This window comes from Mirounga angustirostris, unplaced genomic scaffold (genome assembly GCF_029215605.1).
Source record: "Mirounga angustirostris isolate CCGP_5_RB_7025 unplaced genomic scaffold, mMirAng1.0.hap1 SCAF_3, whole genome shotgun sequence".
Lineage (NCBI taxonomy): Eukaryota > Metazoa > Chordata > Mammalia > Carnivora > Phocidae > Mirounga > Mirounga angustirostris.
Window position 1 is genome coordinate 107,837,450 of NW_026991711.1, and position 19,745 is coordinate 107,857,194.

The window sequence follows — 19,745 nt, forward strand, 5'->3', positions numbered from 1 at the left end:
ATATCTGCTCTCCCTACTGTTCCTTATCATCATAATCAAGTTCATCTTTATTAGGGAATTTTACTAACCTACTCTCTCTGTCCCCAAGAAGTTAAGAAACAACTATTCTATGCAGGTCACTGAACAGAAAGTATAGTATCAGTCCAGAGAACAGAAAAGGAAATCTTCGCTAATTAAAAGTTGAAATATAGCTTCCAGGGCATGTTTGTAAATATATATATTACACACACATATATCACACATGCAAATTTTTACAATTTATTACTTTTTATTATTTGGTATCACTACTACTTTCATAGCTCCCATAGCACTGAGTCAAACATTTGTATACATTAATCTTAATAGTCCCATACCCCCAAAAGTGAGGCAGCTGAGCCTCAGAAATATCAAGTAATTTACACAACATCACACGGTAGTAAGAGGGTGAACCGGCACCAGAATCTGAGTTGTTGCAAAAGTCTTACCTCTTCCTACTATACGTTTTACTAGCCTAGGTCTCCAACCCTCTGATTTCAAAGCAAGTTTTGCATTGCTGTTTTCCGATCAACAATAGGGATTTTAATACATTCTTGAACATTCTAATTTTGTATGACTATTCCATATGCTTACATCCTTTTACATTTAGAAGAAGAAATAGATTTTCTAAAAACAATTTCTTCCTAGGAATTGAATTTAAAAATATCGTAGATATGATATGAAGAGCACAAAGTTTTGACTAACAACCAGTAGTTTCTCTGGGGAAAAACTATCTGATGCAAAATAATTTTATTATGGTATCAATAATTATTGGAAATCTAGAAATAGGGAGAGTACTATTCTCTGCAAATAAAAATATCCTTTGTCGTAGTACATTATATGAAACTTAACCATTTCAGGGCCAGTATAAAGCCTCAGAGAGTGAATTCAATTTATGCACATAATCAGTCTACCCATAAGAAAAAAGAGATTTACTAATGATCTAACCAGGACATTTATACCACCAAATGTTTTAATATCGTACCTCACAGAAATTTTCCAAATACTTTCAAAAATCATTATGAACTCTTTAAAAGAATCAAATATGTTATAACAGCTAAAAGAAGGGATTATGTTTACTTACTAAAAATATATGCATACATACACAACATCTTTTCAAGAAGTTCAAGTTTTCTTAGTTTTGTACTTACTAAATCCTATATGATGAAATTCTAAAGAATAAGATGCATGTAATTAAGAGGCAGGGTAGATTATGCATGGTAGGGTAGTGAGCCTTCGGTGTATAATGAGGTTTGATCAAACAGCCTTGCTTGATCAAAAATCACATTGTGATTTTGGCAAAATTTACCTATTGTTCAACAAAATACACTGTATTTGTCTGAATTTCCTTTTAGGAAAGGTCCTTTTAAAAATGTAGGAAGTTTGGCCTGTATATGATTCCAAACATTTAGTACAAAATAATTTACTTAAGAAAAGTCATCTTTGAAATGTTTGTGAAGATCCCCAGTAATTCATTAAATTGTAGCCAGGAATATCATTAACACATGATTAAACAAAATGTGTTAGAGCTGAGGGGAAAAAAATAAGCTTACAACCAGAATTCCACAGGCTGATGCGTGAAGATTTTTTTTAAGATTATAAATCAAAGAACTACTTGCTTTTTAACATTAGATAGAATTAAGTCTTCACAAGTAGTAAAAAAATACTGTAAACATACATGTACATCTTCAGCACTAAAACATTAATATGAGAAGCATATGATTTAGCTTGAGGAGAAGTAGAGAGACTTGCTTTTATAAGTTTAGACACAAGTGTAGAATGATAGATCTGACTATAAATACCAGAAGCATATCTAATGCTTATACTAAGTCTGAATTTAGCAATTAGCACACCCACATGAAAACATGTTTACTTCAAATAAATTGGACAGTGTCTACCATCAGTTTCCAATCATACATTTATTTTAGCCACAGGAAAATGTTAGCATCGAATTTGCTTTCTTTCACTGTTTGCTAAAAGAAGAAGAAAAGGTAAAATCTTACTCCAAAATGATACATACCGTATTCAAAAGTAATTTAAATGGCACAGCATTTATAACTGTTTCCTTGTTATTTGGATTCATTTGCTACTACCTATATTAGAATAGATAATCATTCTGGAAATATTTTAAATTAGATTATGTTTTAAGTATATAATCAATCAAAATGTTTTGTATATATTTATATCTATAGTTGAATAAAAGTAAAAGTGTCACTTAAAAAAATACAAATAAAAATGAAGCAACCAAATGCCAATCATGGCGTTTTAAGGCACTGGCAATTAAAATGCTATACTTTAGGAAATTTTTACTTGTTTTTTTTTCAGGAAAACATATTTAGAACAATTTGTATTAGGCTTAAAAATTCATTACTAATTTGCTTTCTTATTCCTCATCTTGACTATCAGAGTACAGAGGGAAAGGTTTCCATCATGTATAATAAATCAAGTAAAAACATCATACATAAATTATGAATAAAAAGCTATTTACCTGCATGGAAATCTATCCCAACAGCAAATGAAGTTCCTGATATAGGCATCAATGCATCCATTTTGTCACTTGGTTCCAGAGGTATTCCCCTGATTCCTTCATGAACAGAGTACATAAGAAATGACTCTATACCTAAAATGGGGGGGTGGGGAATGAATATTTAAAATTAAAGTCATTCTACTAGCATTATTTTGAACATTCTTAATTTGTTTCATAAAACATATTTCTTGGCCTTTTTAAAAATTTTTAATTGCATACTACACTTCTGACTAGTTGAAAGGTAGATAAGTTAGTGGTTCTCAAACTTGAGTGTGCATCATCATGTCCTAGAAGGATTGTTAAAACACAGATTACTGGGCGCCTGGGTGGCTCAGTTGGTTAAGCGACTGCCTTCGGCTCAGGTCATGATCCTGGAGTCCTGGGATCGAGTCCCGCATCGGGCTCCCTCCTCGGCAGGGAGTCTGCTTCGTCCTCTGCCCTCTTCCCTCTCGAGCTCTCTGTCTCTCATTCTCTCTCTCTCAAATAAATAAATAAAAATCTTAAAAAAAATTAAAAAAAAAAGCACAGATTACTGAAGCCCCCATTCCAGGGGCCTGATAATTTAAATTTTTGAAAAGTTTCCAGCTAGTGATAGCACTACTCGTCTGGGAACCATACTTTCATAAACACAGAGGTAGATGATTCCAGAAAACACACCTGGCCTCACAACCAAAATTTACGCCCTCTTTTCTAATGCCCAATTATCTTGTGGCTTATATATGATAACAATCTTTGATTTTATATATGGTTTTATTTTGTTTTATTTATTTATTTATTTTTTTAAAAGATTTTATTTATCTGACAGAGAGAGACACAGCGAGAGAGGGAACACAAGCAGGGGGAGTGGGAGAGGGAGAAGCAGACTCCTTGCTGAGCAGGGAGCCCGATGCGGGGCTCAATCCCAGGACCCTGGGATCATGACCTGAGCTGAAGGCAGATGCTTAACGACTGAGCCACCCAGGCACCCCGATTTTATATATGATTTTAGATAGCTACATAACTATTGTTTTTCTAATAAAGTTAGTCTGCTTAAACCATTTTGAACCCCATAAAATACCAAGTACTTATTTTTTGCTAATACCTCGCTGGTCCAGTATCAAAAGTATATCCTAAAATATGCACATACATAAAAGCTGACTACCAGAAGTCTGCATGCTGATGTTTATGAATTTTTCTAATATGCCAAAACATGTTTTTGGACACATATTTTCTTTTTCTTTTTCTTTTTTTTTAAAGATTTATTTACTTGAGAGAGAGAGTGTGGGCACACACATGTGGGGGAAAAGAGGCAGAGGGCATTGAGCCCAACAGTGGCTGAATCCCATGACCTGAGCCAAAACCAAGAGTCGGAGGCTTAACCAACTGCGCCACCGAGGCACCCCAGATTGAAACATTTTTAAATAAAATTAAGCTATGATCATTGGATAGAAAGATCATCCTAGAACCAAATTTCTTTGGGACTAAGAACTAGACTCCACGAAACATGAAATAGGAAGATGGGTGATTTAGGTTCCAGTTCTTTGGCAGTGATCTTATCTCTCGGTTAAGCAAATCTAAGCCCTCCCAAGTCTTTTGTATTTTCTCTTAAATAGTTAAAAGAATAACTGAATTCAGATTGAATGGTAATTGTAACTAATCAATCACTGCTTTTTACCTCAACCCCTGCCTATTCAAGTTGAAGGTAGTTTCTACTGGGCTTGGTTGAAAGTTTGATAATAAACTGCAGTTCCAGAAAATAACTAATTATGACTTTTAAAGAACAGTAATACTTAAATTTTTTTAGGTAATAACAATCCTACATATATGAGACTAAGCAGTAAACCATTGTCCTAATAAGAAGCTAATATCATTTTTTCTATTTTTTAACTGATTTGTGTTGCTTAAAATTTTCATCAATAAAGTAAATGCATCAGAATTAAAATTTTCAAGCTCTTATACCTTGACATGACATGCGGTTCTTTTGGAGATAATATCCCACTGTACACATGCAAGTCCTTGTAGTTTCAGATGTTGGCAAACACAGCTGAGAGCACCCACCATTATTTAGTTGGCAAGAATTGCTGCCTGCATGGGAGGAAAGCAAGCAAAAGAAATATTCAAGAAAAATAAAAAGAGTATCATTTGATATCAATAATTCGAACAAATATGCTTTTGTTGATTTATAAATGCAGCTGCTTCATAGTGGTTAGTATGATGTTTTGTTGTCTTGAATAATTTGAAGTGGCATATTGCAGTTGAAGTTTGCCCTCCCCCAAAAATGTAAATGGAGATCTAATGCATGGCATAGTGATTATACACAGCAATACTATAATTAATTTATAGTATCAATTAAACTTTGATTACAATTCAAAGTTGCTAAGAGATTAGAGCTTAATTATTCTCACCACAAAAAAGAAATGATAATTATGTGATGTGATAGAGGGGTTAGCTAATGCTAAGGTGGTAATCATATTGTAATATATAAATGTATCAAATCAACCCATTATATACCTTAAACTTATGCAATGCTATATGTCAATTAGATCTCAAAAGATAAATTTCAAAATAAATAATTAAAAAACAGTTTTTTAGAAAGCAAATGGCAATGCATGAGAAGATTCACAGCTACAGAAGAGCAAGTGAAATTGGTTTGTCAAGAATACTGTCATAGGCTTTTTAAGATCACAGAAACTAGGAAATCTTTTTATTATGATATTTCACTTCAACTCTAAAGTTACTTCCTTTTCAAGAATGCTTTATCCAAATGTGTCAAATAAATAGCTGTTAAATTATATTACTAACTCAACTTAAAGATTATGCCATTAAAAGAAAGGAGATATATATATTTAAATAATTTTTGAAAGCGAGGAAATAAATTTTGCTATTCCTAGGAACATAATTCTCCCAAAATATATTTAAAAGACACCCGTAAGAGTCATCTAATTAATTGGCATATTAACTCTCCTTATTCCTGCGTAGTAGCAATGACAAATATTAGTCAGGTAATCACAGGTAGGCATTCTATAAAGATGTTCCATTGAATTTACTAATTTAGGCCCAATGTGCTAATTAAAGCTGGTAGCGTGACATTAAGTAATTTACAATCTTATCCAGCAAGTTCATTAAATATCCCATTTTTACAACATTTTTATTATTCTAGGACATGCAGTGCCATTTACTGGATGTTCAAGCTCTAATATGAAGTGCAGTAAATCCAGTGAGAATTACAAAGCATGATGAAAGCTATATGTCAATAGTGCTCTATGGAAAATTCAAAATACCAATGCAGCTCATTATTTCTCATCTCCTGAATTCAAGATAGTCTGATGGGATTTAATTGTTCAACTGAAGCTGTCATGAGTTCTGTCATTTTTGAAGTGTGAAATACTCTCAATTTGGGAGATTTCTCACCAAGAGAGCTACCACACTCTCTGCTCATTTCCTATAGTTACCAGTTCAGTCAATGCTGACCTCCATCCTATACAGGGCCACATGCTAGGATTAGAGTCGCCCTGAACTGTTGAAATGATTACTTTTATCTCCTATATAAACTAATGAAGATGAGTTCATTTATTCCCCCTTTCCTCAAGCTGACTTATATACTAAGATGAAATTTCAGATCTCTGATTATTTTAATGAGACAGTTATATTTACACATTTACAATAATCTGTACTGACCTTATGCATATTTTATCTTATAGAAAACATATAAACATATATTAATGCCATGCCAAGCTATGGAAATTTGCATTTTGATATAGATTTATTTCAACTACTATAAAGACTGAAAAGCTGAGAAGAGATTGACAAGAAATGCTTTAATAGAAAGCTTGAAGAAACACCAAATAGAGAGAAGGGGAAACAAGGAAGTTGAAATTTAAAAAAAAAAAAAAAAAGATTCAGAAAGAGAATGAAATTACAAAAAGAAAAATAGGGTTCTATAATCTTGATGATATCAGGCATATGTTAAGAAATAAGAAAAAGGAATTTCTGGAACTGTGCATTTTTAAATATAATTGCAGTAATAGCAGTATATTGTACCATGCTCATTTTTTGAGAAATAATAAAATTAGCCTATGTTAACAATTATGTTGTATAACATACATTTCATGTATCATTTGTTTAGTGTCTACCAGTGAAGGAGAGAAAAAGGAAAAAAATGAAATGAGTCATTATTTACACTAAGTATCTGCCTATTAAATAAAGAATTGATGTAGGAAAAATATTAGAGTGATTTTTAAAGACAGTAATTTAGGTAGTGATTATCTAGCAAGTTAGAAATACTAGCTTGGCTTAATATTTTGCAGTGAGAATGATGTTCAAACCTCATGCCCCAATTCCCTAGTGGAGCTAGAAAGTCCACTTGACTAACGAGAAGTCTCAGCTCTCCAGTGATCTATGTCAAAAATGATAAATGAAGTAGCTAATTGTACTTTGAAATCCAAAGAGGCAGTAATGTTAACACCTTAAATAATCCTAAATTGCTCATATTTCATACTAATGAAGCTTTTAAGGTACCTGCCATGATTCTGTTAATGCGATTCTCTTTAATACAGATGATTTAATCAGCACATTCTTTTAGTAAAAATAGTATTTCCACTGAATCTTAAGCTTAGTCATATTATACCATTAATTCCTAAGTATTCAGGTCCTTGTCAAGTTAGTAATACTTTCACAATGTGTAAAATACCCAACTCTACCTTTAGGATCAAACCCTTACAAGATGAAGAAAATTTTGTTAACATGAGCAAAAAAAGTGAGCCAAACATAATATAAGAAATTTTTCCTCCAATAAACTTTATTGGTACGTATCTAGGGAAACTCTATAAATTATATTAATTTACAATTTCAAACAAACCATGTGCTTGTTCATATTTTGAAAAAAAAAATGAATATATATATTTTTCAATGTCTTGTTTGGAAACAATATATCTCTCCTGTTGTATTTTCTAATGTGTTTTCAGATATAATCTCAGTAAGTACAGACTATGAACTAAATTTTATCATAGCACTGTAAGTTTTTATACTTTGAAAATATATTGTATTGAAATTCACAAAAATGTCATGATATTTTATTTATTGAGTACCAGCGTTTTATTCTCAATTAGATAATCTACTCCCCATGGCTTGAATGCCAGCAAAATTATTTATTTTGATACAGAAATCTTCCATTACAGAACTGCTAGTGAAAACACTCCTGTTCATTATAGATAGTGATTTTTTAAAAAATGTCAGAGGGGCGCCTAGTTGGCTCAGTCTGTTAAGCGCCAGACTCTTGATTTCGGCTCGGGTCATGATCTCAGGGTTGGGCTCCCCAAGGCTCCTCAGGGGTGGAGCCTGCCATGAGATTCTCTCTCTCCCTCTCCTCTTCCTGTCCCCGTTCTCTCTCTCTAAAAATACATACATACATACATACATACATACATACATAAATAAGAATTTAAAAATTAAAAAAAAATTTTGAATGTCAGAGAGCAAATAAAGATTTGTGCATAAGAGTTTGGGTATTAGTGTCTTCTAAACTATGAAAGGAGCCCAGTAATCACTTCATTGTTTGTTTGTTTGTTTGTTTTAAAGCAATTATTTTCTTTAATTTATTTTTTTCATGAAATTTCAGGAGTGATTTCATACTAAAATTTGGCCTATGTTCTGTAAAGGGAAAGCAACCATGAAATCTGTTCTTCATTTTGTCTCTGGATGGGCAAGTATGGCTCCCAGTTGGTACCTCCAATAAATTCTGCCTGATTGATGGTTGTCACCAGTCTTCAGAATTAGTGATCCCCTTGGTTCACTATTTCTATCCTTACTGTTCTCTGTTTTGGTCTATATGTCCAAATCCTTCAGATGAAAGCCACTTTACATTTTCTTGAAATGTTTTTCCTAAGAAAAAAAGTATGTAAAGCTAAGGATTTTCATAGCAGAGACTAAAGTAAGAAAGTATAATACAGAAGAATATTTTTTCTAGGAAAAGAGTTCTGCTAATGTCATGGGTCATGAAGCAAAAACTAAGAAAGGACTAGCAGGTGTGGGGTTGTCCTGGCTGGCATCTCTAAAGTAATTGCCATTTGGGCAGTGTGACAAGTCCACCTATGTAAACCATCTGTTAGTTCTCTCACTCCATTTCACTGCACACCATTTGGACAATCAAAACAAAAAAGCAAAATGCTTAGAGCCAAACAATGCAGTGCTTTTGGATGTGAAATTCTTACGTTGACATAGTCCATTTGAAGTCCCCTCATTCATTTAGTTTCTGGGCTTAATGATACACTGTATATATTTGGCTGGGAATTTTTTTTCATTCTTACATTTTTGAATCAAGAACTAGATAAGACCTCCCTGAAGACATGACAAATTAAGATTCCTTGGAAGCTCTTGCTAATGTTTTGAAAGCTCATTATACACCTACGTTAAAGGCATTTCTTCTGCAGTAATAAGGAGCATTCCCCCCCCCCTTTTTTTAACTGGAAGCAAAAATACAAACCTTTCAATTGTCGAATTGAGAAAAGAATATGAAAAAGAAGAACATTATATATTCAAAAAGCGGCACAAATTCATTACAGTGTGACTTGCCTTGTTGTGCTTCTTTATCATACACTTTCATATGAACAACACCAGAAGTCTTATTTCTCAGGACAGTGGGGTTTCTTCCATCTCTTTTGCTGCAGGTTCCCAGCTGAGCTAAGTTTTGGTCTGCCCACCACAGTTTCTTATCTATAAAAGTGAAAAGATCTCTTCTATGAAAAAGATAATCATCTTATTAAATAACAGTAAACAGCTATTACAGTATAATACTTTCTGATTTCTTTCATTATAGTCCCAAACTCTGTTTCTAAGGGAAACCATGAAATCACTTTTACTCTTTAAAAAATAAAAACCACAGTGATATTTTATTGTTTAAATTTTTCTCCCTCCTCGCCAGTCTTGTCTTTTCTTTTTCTTAAAAAAAGGGGGAAAAAGGGACACACAATGTAAATAAAAGCATATTCAAATTAATATGGAATTCATATTATATTATTTACATACTTAAACATGATCACAGTAGTTCTGTATTGTATCTGTAAATGGATGGTAAAATCCAACCAAATATCCAAACAACAATTATAAACAAAAAGACTGTACTCTTTGTTTGCAATATGTAAGTTTTTAATAATTAGTACTCCCCACTACTGAATTCCTCCTAGTAACCTCTTTTTATATTTTTTGCACAGCTCATGCCCCTTCAAAATTTTAATAATGTAAACTGTTCAGTGTATGTGTTGAGTGCATCTATTGAATATCTCCCTTAGTAGAGACCCTGCAATGTGCCACAGATTAAAAAAAAAAAAAAAAAAAAAAGTCCTGACCTTAAAGAAGCTGGCATGCTGGTGAAAATGATACATTTATTATTATTTTATTTCAAACTATCATACCAAAACTACAAGGAATCTATTACCATTCTCATTTTATAGATGAAGAGTTTAAGATTCATAGAAATTAACTATTTTAATCAAATTTATATATTTGGTCTTCCTATCTCCAAAAATTGTGTTCTTTCTAAGACTCCATGTTGAATGCATTAAAAATTTTTAAGGAAAGGCAATAATTCAAAATGAAGTTCATAAATATAAAGGTTTTGAACAATTTAGACTTTTCAAGAAAAACATAATTAATGACGATTGGGACCACATCAATTTTTACCTAGAAGTTAAAGTTATTTAATTATATGAACAAAACAAAATAGTCTTTACCTTCACAGTACATTTATTCTTTTTTTCCCCAGTTAATATTATATTTCTTTATTTTATTTTATTTTATTATGTTATGTTAATCACCATACATTACATCATTAGTTTTTGATGTAGTGTTCCATGATTCATTGTTTGCATATAACACCCAATGCTCCAGAGGCAAAGAATCTGTACTCAGAAAACTATAAAATACTCATGAAAGAAATTGAGGAAGAAAAAAAAAAAAAAAAGAAATTGAGGAAGACACGAAGAAATGGAAAAACGTTCCATGTCCATGGATTGGAAGAACAAATATTGTGATAATGTCAATGCTACCTAGAGCAATCTACACATTTAAGGCAATCCCTATCAAAATACCACCCACTTTTTTCAAAGAAATGGAACAAATGATCCTAAATGTGTATGGAACTAGAAAAGACCCTGAATAGCCAGAGGAATGTTGAAAAAGAAAAGCAAAGCTGGTGACATCACAATCCCGGACTTCCAGCTCTATTACAAAGCTGTCATCATCAAGACAGTACGGTACTGGCACAAAAACAGACACACAGATCAATGGAACAGAATACAGAACCCAGAAATGGACCCTCAACTCTATGGTCAACTAATCTTCAACAAAGCAGGAAAGAATGTCCAGTGGAAAAAAGTCTCTTCAACAAATGGTGTTGGGAAAATTGGACAGCCACATGCAGAAGAATGAAACTGGACCATTTCCTTACACCACACACAAAAATAGACTCAAAATGGTTCACAGGACATTTATTCTTATTCAAATCCTAAGATATTTTGACTGAACCAAAGCCTAGATTCAGATATTGTAAGAAGGATAGTAATACAGACATCAACAATAATCATCCTTTACTGAATTTGATTTTGTGCAATGCCTAATTCTAAACACTGCAGATAGAGTAATTCATTTAATCTTCACAACAATTCTATTAGGTAAGTATTGCTATTACTAAACCATCTTATAGAAGAACACTGAGACAAAGTGAGGTTAAGTAGTTTTCCCCAGGCCATACAATAAATAGTAGCCCCAGATTCTAGAACAAGCCCTGATTTTAGAGCCCATGGTGTTAATTTAACCTCTAGTGTCCCCTTCCATTGATGGATGGAGTTTAGTCTTCTCTCTTTTGATTTTATATATATATATATATATATATATATATATATATATATATATAGAAGCATATATATATGCTTCTATATATATAAGCATAGTGGGAGTGCTAATAAAGGTTAAAAATAGGATTTAAATTAAGTGAAGATATTTTTATATGTAATATCACCTACCACCACCATGTCCCCAAACCCTTGCCCTGAGTTTACAGAGGGTTAACAACTGATAGAAGTCTCAATTAAATACATAACCATAGCTCTTTTTAAAAATACTCAGCAAAGAGGTTTGGAATATGAAGTCTGGTGCCCTGCAATAATGTTATCTTCATTCTGGCATTTGGGAGACCCAAAATCTGACCCCTAACTCCAATCTAAAGCAAAATCTGCAAGTCACGGTGTCCAATGCTATGCAGAGCTCCCAGTGAGAAACCCCAACTCCAGAAAGATACCAAGTAAAAAGACTTTGATTTTCATGAAGGAAGAGGAAACCCATGATAGACACCCAGTTCTCCTTTGTTATACATTATGGGAAACCAAGAATCTCCAGTCCAATGAAAAAAGCCAAACACTAAGATAGACATAAAGACACATAAACATAATTCAGAAAATATCTTTAAAAATTATCAAAGATATTCAAGTGTATGTCTTGTTCTAGAAAAATTAAAGATGCTGTAACAAGGAACAATGAAAGACAAACTCTTAGAACATTAAAAAATATGTGGTTGAGAAAATCTTCCATAATACAGAGGAAAAGGGCAAATAGATAACATGATAAAAAAGAAAAGATAAGTTGACTATTAGCCTAAAAAATCACATAGCCAGCATCACCAATCTGACTAGGAATCATTGGATACTCCACTGCTATGCATTTACAGAAAAAAAAAGAAAAATCAGCCTGTTTTACATAAAAATGTCTTTAACTGGACAGTAAAAAGTACTAATTTTATTAAATCTTGATCGTTCAGTACATGTCTTTTTAATATTCTATGTGGTAAAGTGGGAAGTGTGCATAAAGCATTTCTGCTGCATGCTAAACTGTAATTGTCTGGAAGAAATTTATTTATGAGATTGCTTAAGCTGCAAGATAAATTAGCTACTTTTTTTTCTTTAAGTATTTATTTAAATCCCAGTCAGTTAATATACACTGTAGTATTAGTTTCAAATGTAGAATTGAGTGATTCATCACTTACATACAACACCTAGTGCTCATCACTACATGTGCCCTCCTTAATACCCATCACCTATTTAACCCATCCTTCCACCCACCACCCCTCCAGTAACCCTCAGTTTGTTCTCTATAGTTAAAGAGTCTGTTTCCTGGTTTACCTCTCTCTCTTTTTTTAAATTTTCCTTTCTTTCTTTCTTTTTTTGAAAATTAGCTACTTTTTTCATAGAATAACTGACAGACAATCTATGCTTATTCAGACCCAGGTATTTGGCAGGTATTTCTCAAAAATGAATGAAATGGAGAAGAGAGTTGGAGGACTGACAATACCTAACTTCAAGAATTACTATAAAGTTACAGTAATTAAGACAGTGTGGTGTTGGTAGAAGAATAGACAAACAGATCAATGGAACAGAACAGAGAGTCCAGAAATATACCCTTATAAATATAGTCATCCGATTTTTGACAAAGGAGCAAAGGTAATACAATGGAGCAAAGACGTCTCTTAAACAAATGGTACTGGAACAGCTGGGTGTCTGCATACAAAAGAATGAATCTAGATACAGACCTTATACCTTTCACAAAAATTAACTCAAAATGGAACATGAACCTAAATGTAAAATGCAAAACTATAAGACTCTCAAAAGATAACAGGAGAAACCTAGATGACTTTGGATAAGGTGATGCCTTTTTAGTTACAACATCAAAGACATACCCCATAAAATAAATAATTGATAAAATAGATTCATTAAAATTACAACTTCTCTGCAAAAGAAAATATCAATACTTAGAAGACAAGCCACAGACATGGAGAAAATATTTACAAAAAGTACATCTGATAAAGGACCATTATCAAAAATATACATATTGTTATATGTATATTGTAATGTAATTATTGTAATGTATATGTATATTGTATGTATATGTAATGTAATGTATGTATATGTAATGTAAAATATGTATAATGTAATGTAAATATATTGTTAAAATTCAACAATAATGAAATGAATAACCCAATTTTAAAAATGGGACAAAGACGTTGACACTTCATTAAAGAAGATATGCGGATGGAAAATATGCATATGAAAAGAGGCTCCACATCTTATGTCATCAGAGAAATGTAAAGTAACCTAACAATGAGATACCACTAGACACCTATTAAAATAGCTAAAATTCAGAACACTGACAACACGAAATACCAGTGAGAATGTGAAGCAATAAGAACTCTCATACACTGCTGACTGAGAATGTAAAATGGTACAGCTATTTTGGAAGAAAATTTCGTGGTTTCTTACAAAATTGAAAAAACTCTTACCATGTGATCCAGCAATCTACTCTTTGGTATTTAAGGAGTTAAAGGCTTATGTCTACACAAAAAACTTACACAGATTTTTACAGACTTATTCATAATTGCAAAAACTAGACTTGACTAGAAAAAAGAAAAGAAATGAAATGAAATGAAAAGAAACTCTATCCTTAACCACTAGAAGGTAGCCAATCTATGTCAGACTCCATGTTGCTTACCCAAAAGTCGCTGTCCTCCCTGTCAACTTTGCTAAAGAAGAATCATTTCCACAGACAACATTCAAAATGCCAAGCACATTCTTTTGCAGCCTCCTGCTCATAGAGGTGGCCATGTAACTTAATCTAGATTACAGTTTCAGGGCAGGAGGAGCTTCTAGAAGTAACACAAAACCATGCCCTGTTTATGTAAAAGGTCTCTGAGGATAACCAATTGGATTCTGATGGGGCAGTACGGAGTTGTCAAATAAATGGGAGAAGAGGCAGAACAGAAAGAACCATGTCCTTGAGGACCATGACCAAAGAAACTTGCACCCAGGAAAGACTATAAAGACTTGGATAACAGGCATCTCAGTACTGACCAGCATGAAACTAGGACCATGGATAGACTAGAAAAACTATTTTAGGTCGTTGCAGTCCTCTAAAAACATACCGTTCATCAATCCTAATTCTTGCTCAAGATTCTTCAAATTTCCTGATTATATACTGCCTCAAATTTAAAATTCCTTACCAGGTTTTTAAATCATGACATAATCTGAATTGATTCCACCTACTAAGATGTCTTTCTAATTTCTCTCTAGTACATGCATTTAATCCACTCTTATCACCTTACAATACTCATTTATTCATTCATTTTTCAACTAATATTGAGTATCTATTATATTCATAAAGTACTATGTAGATAGTGGGAAAATGAAACACAATGTCTGTCTTTATAGATTCTATGTTCTAGTGATGGAGAAAGAAATACATAAACAAACAGGAAAGAAACAACTTTAATCCCCACAAATCAACAGCAAAAAATAAATAAATAACCTGATTGAAAATGAGTAAAGGGCTTGAATAAACATTTTTCTAAAGAAGACATGCAAATGGCCCACACGTATATGAAAAGATGCTCAACATCACCAATCATCAAGGAAACGCAAATCAAAACCAGAATGAAATATCACCTCACACTTGTGAAGATGGTTATAGTTTAAAAAAGAAAAGATAACAATGCTAACAAGGTTATAGAAAAATTGGAACCCTTGCACACACTGCTGCTGGGGAAATAAAATGGCAGAGACACTGCAGAAAATAGTATGGAGGTGCCTCAAAAAATTAAAAATAGAACTATCCCATGACCTAGAATCCCACACATCGGAGTATATATTCAAAGAAACTGACGTCAGGATATCAAAGAGATATAACACTCTAATGTTAATTGCAGCATAATTCATAATAGCAAAGATATAGAAACAACCTAAATGTCTACTAAAGGATGAATGGTTAAAGAAAATGTGATATAGACATACAGTGGAGTATTATTCAGCCTTAATAATGAAGGAAATATTCTGGTAGAGAATGTTGATAATGGGAAGGCTATCAATGTAAGGATATAGGCGGTACATAGGAAATCTCAGTATTTTCTTCTCAATTTTACTGTGAACCTAAAACTGCTCTAACGAAATTAAGTCTTCAAAAAAAAGGAGATTTTACCATAAACAGCAACATGGATGAACCTTGAGGACATCACACTAAGTAAAATCAGCCAGTCACAGAAGGACAAATACTTCATGATTCCACTTATATGAGGTATCTAAGCTAGTCAAAATCAGAAACAGAATAGAATGGTGTTGCCAGGGGTTGGGGAGAGAAAGAAATGGGGAGTTGCCCTTCAACAGGTAAAAAGTTTCAGTTATACAAAAGGGGTAAATTCTAGACATCTGCTGTACAACATTGTGCTAATAGTTAACAATATTGTATTGCACACTTAAATTTTGTGTGAGGAGGATGGACCTCATGTTAAGTGTTCTTATCACAATTTAAAAAAAAAATTAGGAAAGAAAATAACTAGCAACTTCTATTAGTGCTATGAAGAATACGCACAGTTCCATTTTTTACTTATGTTGGTTTCCCCACCTTCGTGTGCACGTAATTCCACTACAGTCCCCCTTCATCGCACAGGTAGAACCCACCCTCAGCGAAGTATTTCAGACTAGCATGTTCCACATCTACTCTTCCTTCTCACTGATGCTAAAGCTATCTACAGACAGAATCACATGGCTTTATATTTAATTGTTGCTTTTCCCTTTCTTTTCACTTGTACTAATTTTGACTTTTTATCCAGAGATGAAAGCTCGAGAACAAGATCCTGTCTTGTACTTCTTTATATCTTCACAGTGCTTTGCATTCTTTTGAACTGAGCATGATGTAGAAGTTTCCTAAATACATGCAAAATGATTAGGGAAATAAATATCCCTAAAAATATCTCCCATAACAAATCGTAACTCAGAAAACATTTAAATAAAGCCATCTCTCCCATTCCCTGTTGATATTATCTTTTTTAAAATATCTTTTTAAATATACTTTTCAAGGATCTCTCTAACACAAAGGACTTTGATTTTTACTATGTATTACGTAGAATCACAGATGTTTCTCTCACTTTTTCTTTCTCACATTGTTATTGACTTGAATATATTAGAATCTTCAGAAATTACCAAAATGCAAAGACTGCTTGCTTAACTTGATGTCAGCAATTATGAATATCTCTACTCCACCATTATGGGTTAAATTGTGTCTCCCAAAATTCATATGTTGAAGTCTTAACTCCCAGGACTTCAGAATGTAACTGTTTTTAGAGATAGGGACTTTAAAGAGATAATTAAGTTAAAATGAAGTCATTAAGATGGGTCCTAATCCAATATGACTAATGTCCTTATAAGAAGAGAAAACAAGAAGCAGAGTAATGTATAGAATTGTTGAGTCACTATATTGTACACCTGAGACTAATATAACACTGTATGTTAATTATACCAGTATCCAAAAAAGAAAGACAGAGAAAGAGGGAGAAAGAGAGAGAAAATTAGGACAGAGATACACACACACAGGGAAGACTCAGGGAGGAGAAGACACCCATCTACAAGTCATAGAGAGAGGCCTCAGTAGATACCAAGCATGCTGATACCTTGATCTCAAGATTTCAAGCTCCAGAATAGTGAGAAAGTAAATTTCTGTTAAGCCACCCAGTCTATGAGACTTTGTTATGTAGCCCTAGTAAACAAATACATTTACTAATAGACATATTAAAAGGAATTTATGAAATTAAAGAATTAACATAAATAACAAATATAAATTGATTCTGCCATACAGTCTCTAAAATCTTCATTCAAAAGAGAGAGAGAACGAGAAGAGGAGAGGAGAGGAGAAGAGAGAAGAGGGATGAGGAGAGGAGAGAAGAGGAGAAGAGGAGAGGAGAGGAGAGGAGAGGAGAGGAGAGGAGAGGAGAGACAAGGGAAATAAATTTACTGAAATGTGCTAAGTTCCAGGGCCTTTGGTAGGCTCTGAACATAAGCAGATATGACTGTCTCATTTAATCATCATAAATGAGATGTGATGTGTTAATAGACCTTCTGTTGTTAAAGATGAGCAAACAGAAGGTCAGAAGGTGACCTTCTCCAAGGTCACACAGCAGAAGCATGGTGGGAACTCTCAGCTGGTATTAACTGAATTTCAATGCTCTTTCTACTGCATAGCTCTGTGCATAAAAATGTATACCCACTAGACCTAATAACACTATACCCTGCAATGCAAAATTACTTGATAAATATAAAGTTTGGTCCCAAATTAAAAACAGTTGAAATATATGTTTCAGTTATTATATTTTAAAATTATAATATGAAGTTTTAAAGTTTTAATAATACCTGACTTCTTAAAATATATTATCAAAATTGATAGCTTATTTTTTAAATATTCAGAATATGTGCTTTATTGAACCATACCAAAAGTATTGAGATCCATATTTAAAAATTATATTTCCTCAAAAACTAGCCCTTTATATTTAAAATATAAAATATAACATTATGGCCAGTTACATCTGAATTACAGATAAAGGACAATTAATTTTTGTAAAGTATGTCCTAAAAAATACCTATACAAAAAATGTTCATTTATATGAAATTCAAGTTTAACTGGGTATCCTATATTTTATCTGGCAATTCTATTATCTCTATTCTCTTCTGAAACCCCCAAATTTATAAGAAAGCAATGAAAAAGGCAGAAGCCTATAAAGACAAGGAGGTCTTTATAAAGAAAAAAAAGATCATGGCTATAAAAATTGTAGTAGGTTAAAAGCAGATTATAATTGGTGGCTGACTCTATAGATAAAATGAAAATCTAGACCTGCAAAGGAAGAGGCCAGATGCAAGCTACTCTGCACTGCAGAACTTCAGAATAGGTCAGAAACTGGGAACCTTCAGGCCTCTGAAGATAGGGAGTTAGATGCCATTGAAAAAAAAAGATGACTGGTTTAGTCTATTTAAGAAGGAGTTAGAACCAGATGTACACAGCCAAGAGGGTGCTGCTCTTTAAGCCTGGTCAAAGAGTCAGAGAAATACCCTCTGGAGAGGATGACTGAGGACACTGAAAATAAGATTCTCAAATTGGAGGATAAAATAGAATCACCTGGACCTCCATTCAGTCATCAGAGGTAAAAACCAGGCAGTCGTCTTTTTGTCCCTCACCTCCTCCACTGTCTCACCCAAGGGCCTGCCATTCTGAGTAAGCTCAGTTAATTCTTTACCCTTATTATCTCAGGGATGTTTATTTCCTCTCCATTCCCAATGAAACTGCTGAGCTCAGCCTCAGCACCTGTCATTCTCTCATTGCTAAGGAAACACTAGCGTGATCTTTCCAAAATGCAAATCTGAGCATATCACTCCTCTGGTACTTAAAACTCTCCAATGGCTTTCCCCTGCCAACCCCCTAAGCAGGGCACAAAGGCCATCCATGATGTGAAGCCTGCTGAATTTTCCATCACCAGACCTATCACTGCCCCCAGTGCTCCGTGTTCCAGGAATATTGAATTGCAGTCCACTTTCAGTTACCCAGGGTAGATTAACCATGTTATGGCAGAAACATGTATAGAAATAATCAAAAGGCAACTTATTTGTAAAGAAAAATAATTAAAACTGTGAGTAAGAGAAATGCCTACACATCAGGATGAGTCTGTCATTTCCAATTATATAGAAGCCATTACATTTTTTCATTGTATCTACTGCAAATCAGAAACGCCCCTCCACCTGGACCATCAGAGGTGGATATGTTTGCTTACAGCAGCGGTCTGTTAGCCTGTTAGCTGCTCCTCGGTGCAGGAGCAGCTCTCCGTAGTCTGTCTGAAACCTATGCAAAAATCTGTTCCTTATGGCTGTGATGGAACTAGATGTCTCTTTGCTCTGTTAAGACTTGGTTTTTGTTGTTTTTTCTAATGCAGAGAATTTGGAAAAGGACAGTGAAGGTGGGATGGAGAGCACTGCAGAACAAAGCCCAGAATTCTGGGTTGAAGCCTTTGTGACCTTGAACTGACAGTTATGGCCCTAAAGTCTCGATTCATTGTTATATTGAGAGCATTGCCTCATTGAGAGCTGACGGGGCAGTCTGAGGTTATAGGGAGAAAAACTTGAGAATGGCAGGTAATTTAATTTCCAAGTGGATGGCTTCACTGTGTTGCCAGTGAACTAGTATTCTTGCAATAATGGAGAGAATGACAGTGAGAGGGAGGAATTAGCTGACAAAGACAAAGCAGCTCCAAATAACTGCTTGCTGGGGTGTTTAGAAAATAGAAAACGTAGAGTTTATTCAGTGAAAATTGATGTTAGCTAAGATAGTTTTCATTAGAAACAGGGAGTGGAGAAACAGCAGTAGGAGGCTCAGA

At 33.7% G+C, this 19,745-nt stretch overlaps 1 protein-coding gene across 1 annotated transcript in view; it reads right to left on the minus strand.

Moving 5' to 3' along the window:
- LRP1B (LDL receptor related protein 1B) overlaps positions 1–19,745 on the minus strand; it is a 1,839,752-nt gene that overhangs the window by 501,812 nt on the left and 1,318,195 nt on the right. Inside the window, exons 33-35 of the mRNA XM_045868938.3 lie at positions 9,088–9,232; positions 4,481–4,602; positions 2,504–2,635 (exon numbers count right to left, since the gene is read on the minus strand). Coding sequence (XP_045724894.2) covers positions 2,504–2,635; positions 4,481–4,602; positions 9,088–9,232 — 399 coding nt within the window. The remainder of the gene's footprint in view (positions 1–2,503; positions 2,636–4,480; positions 4,603–9,087; positions 9,233–19,745) is intronic.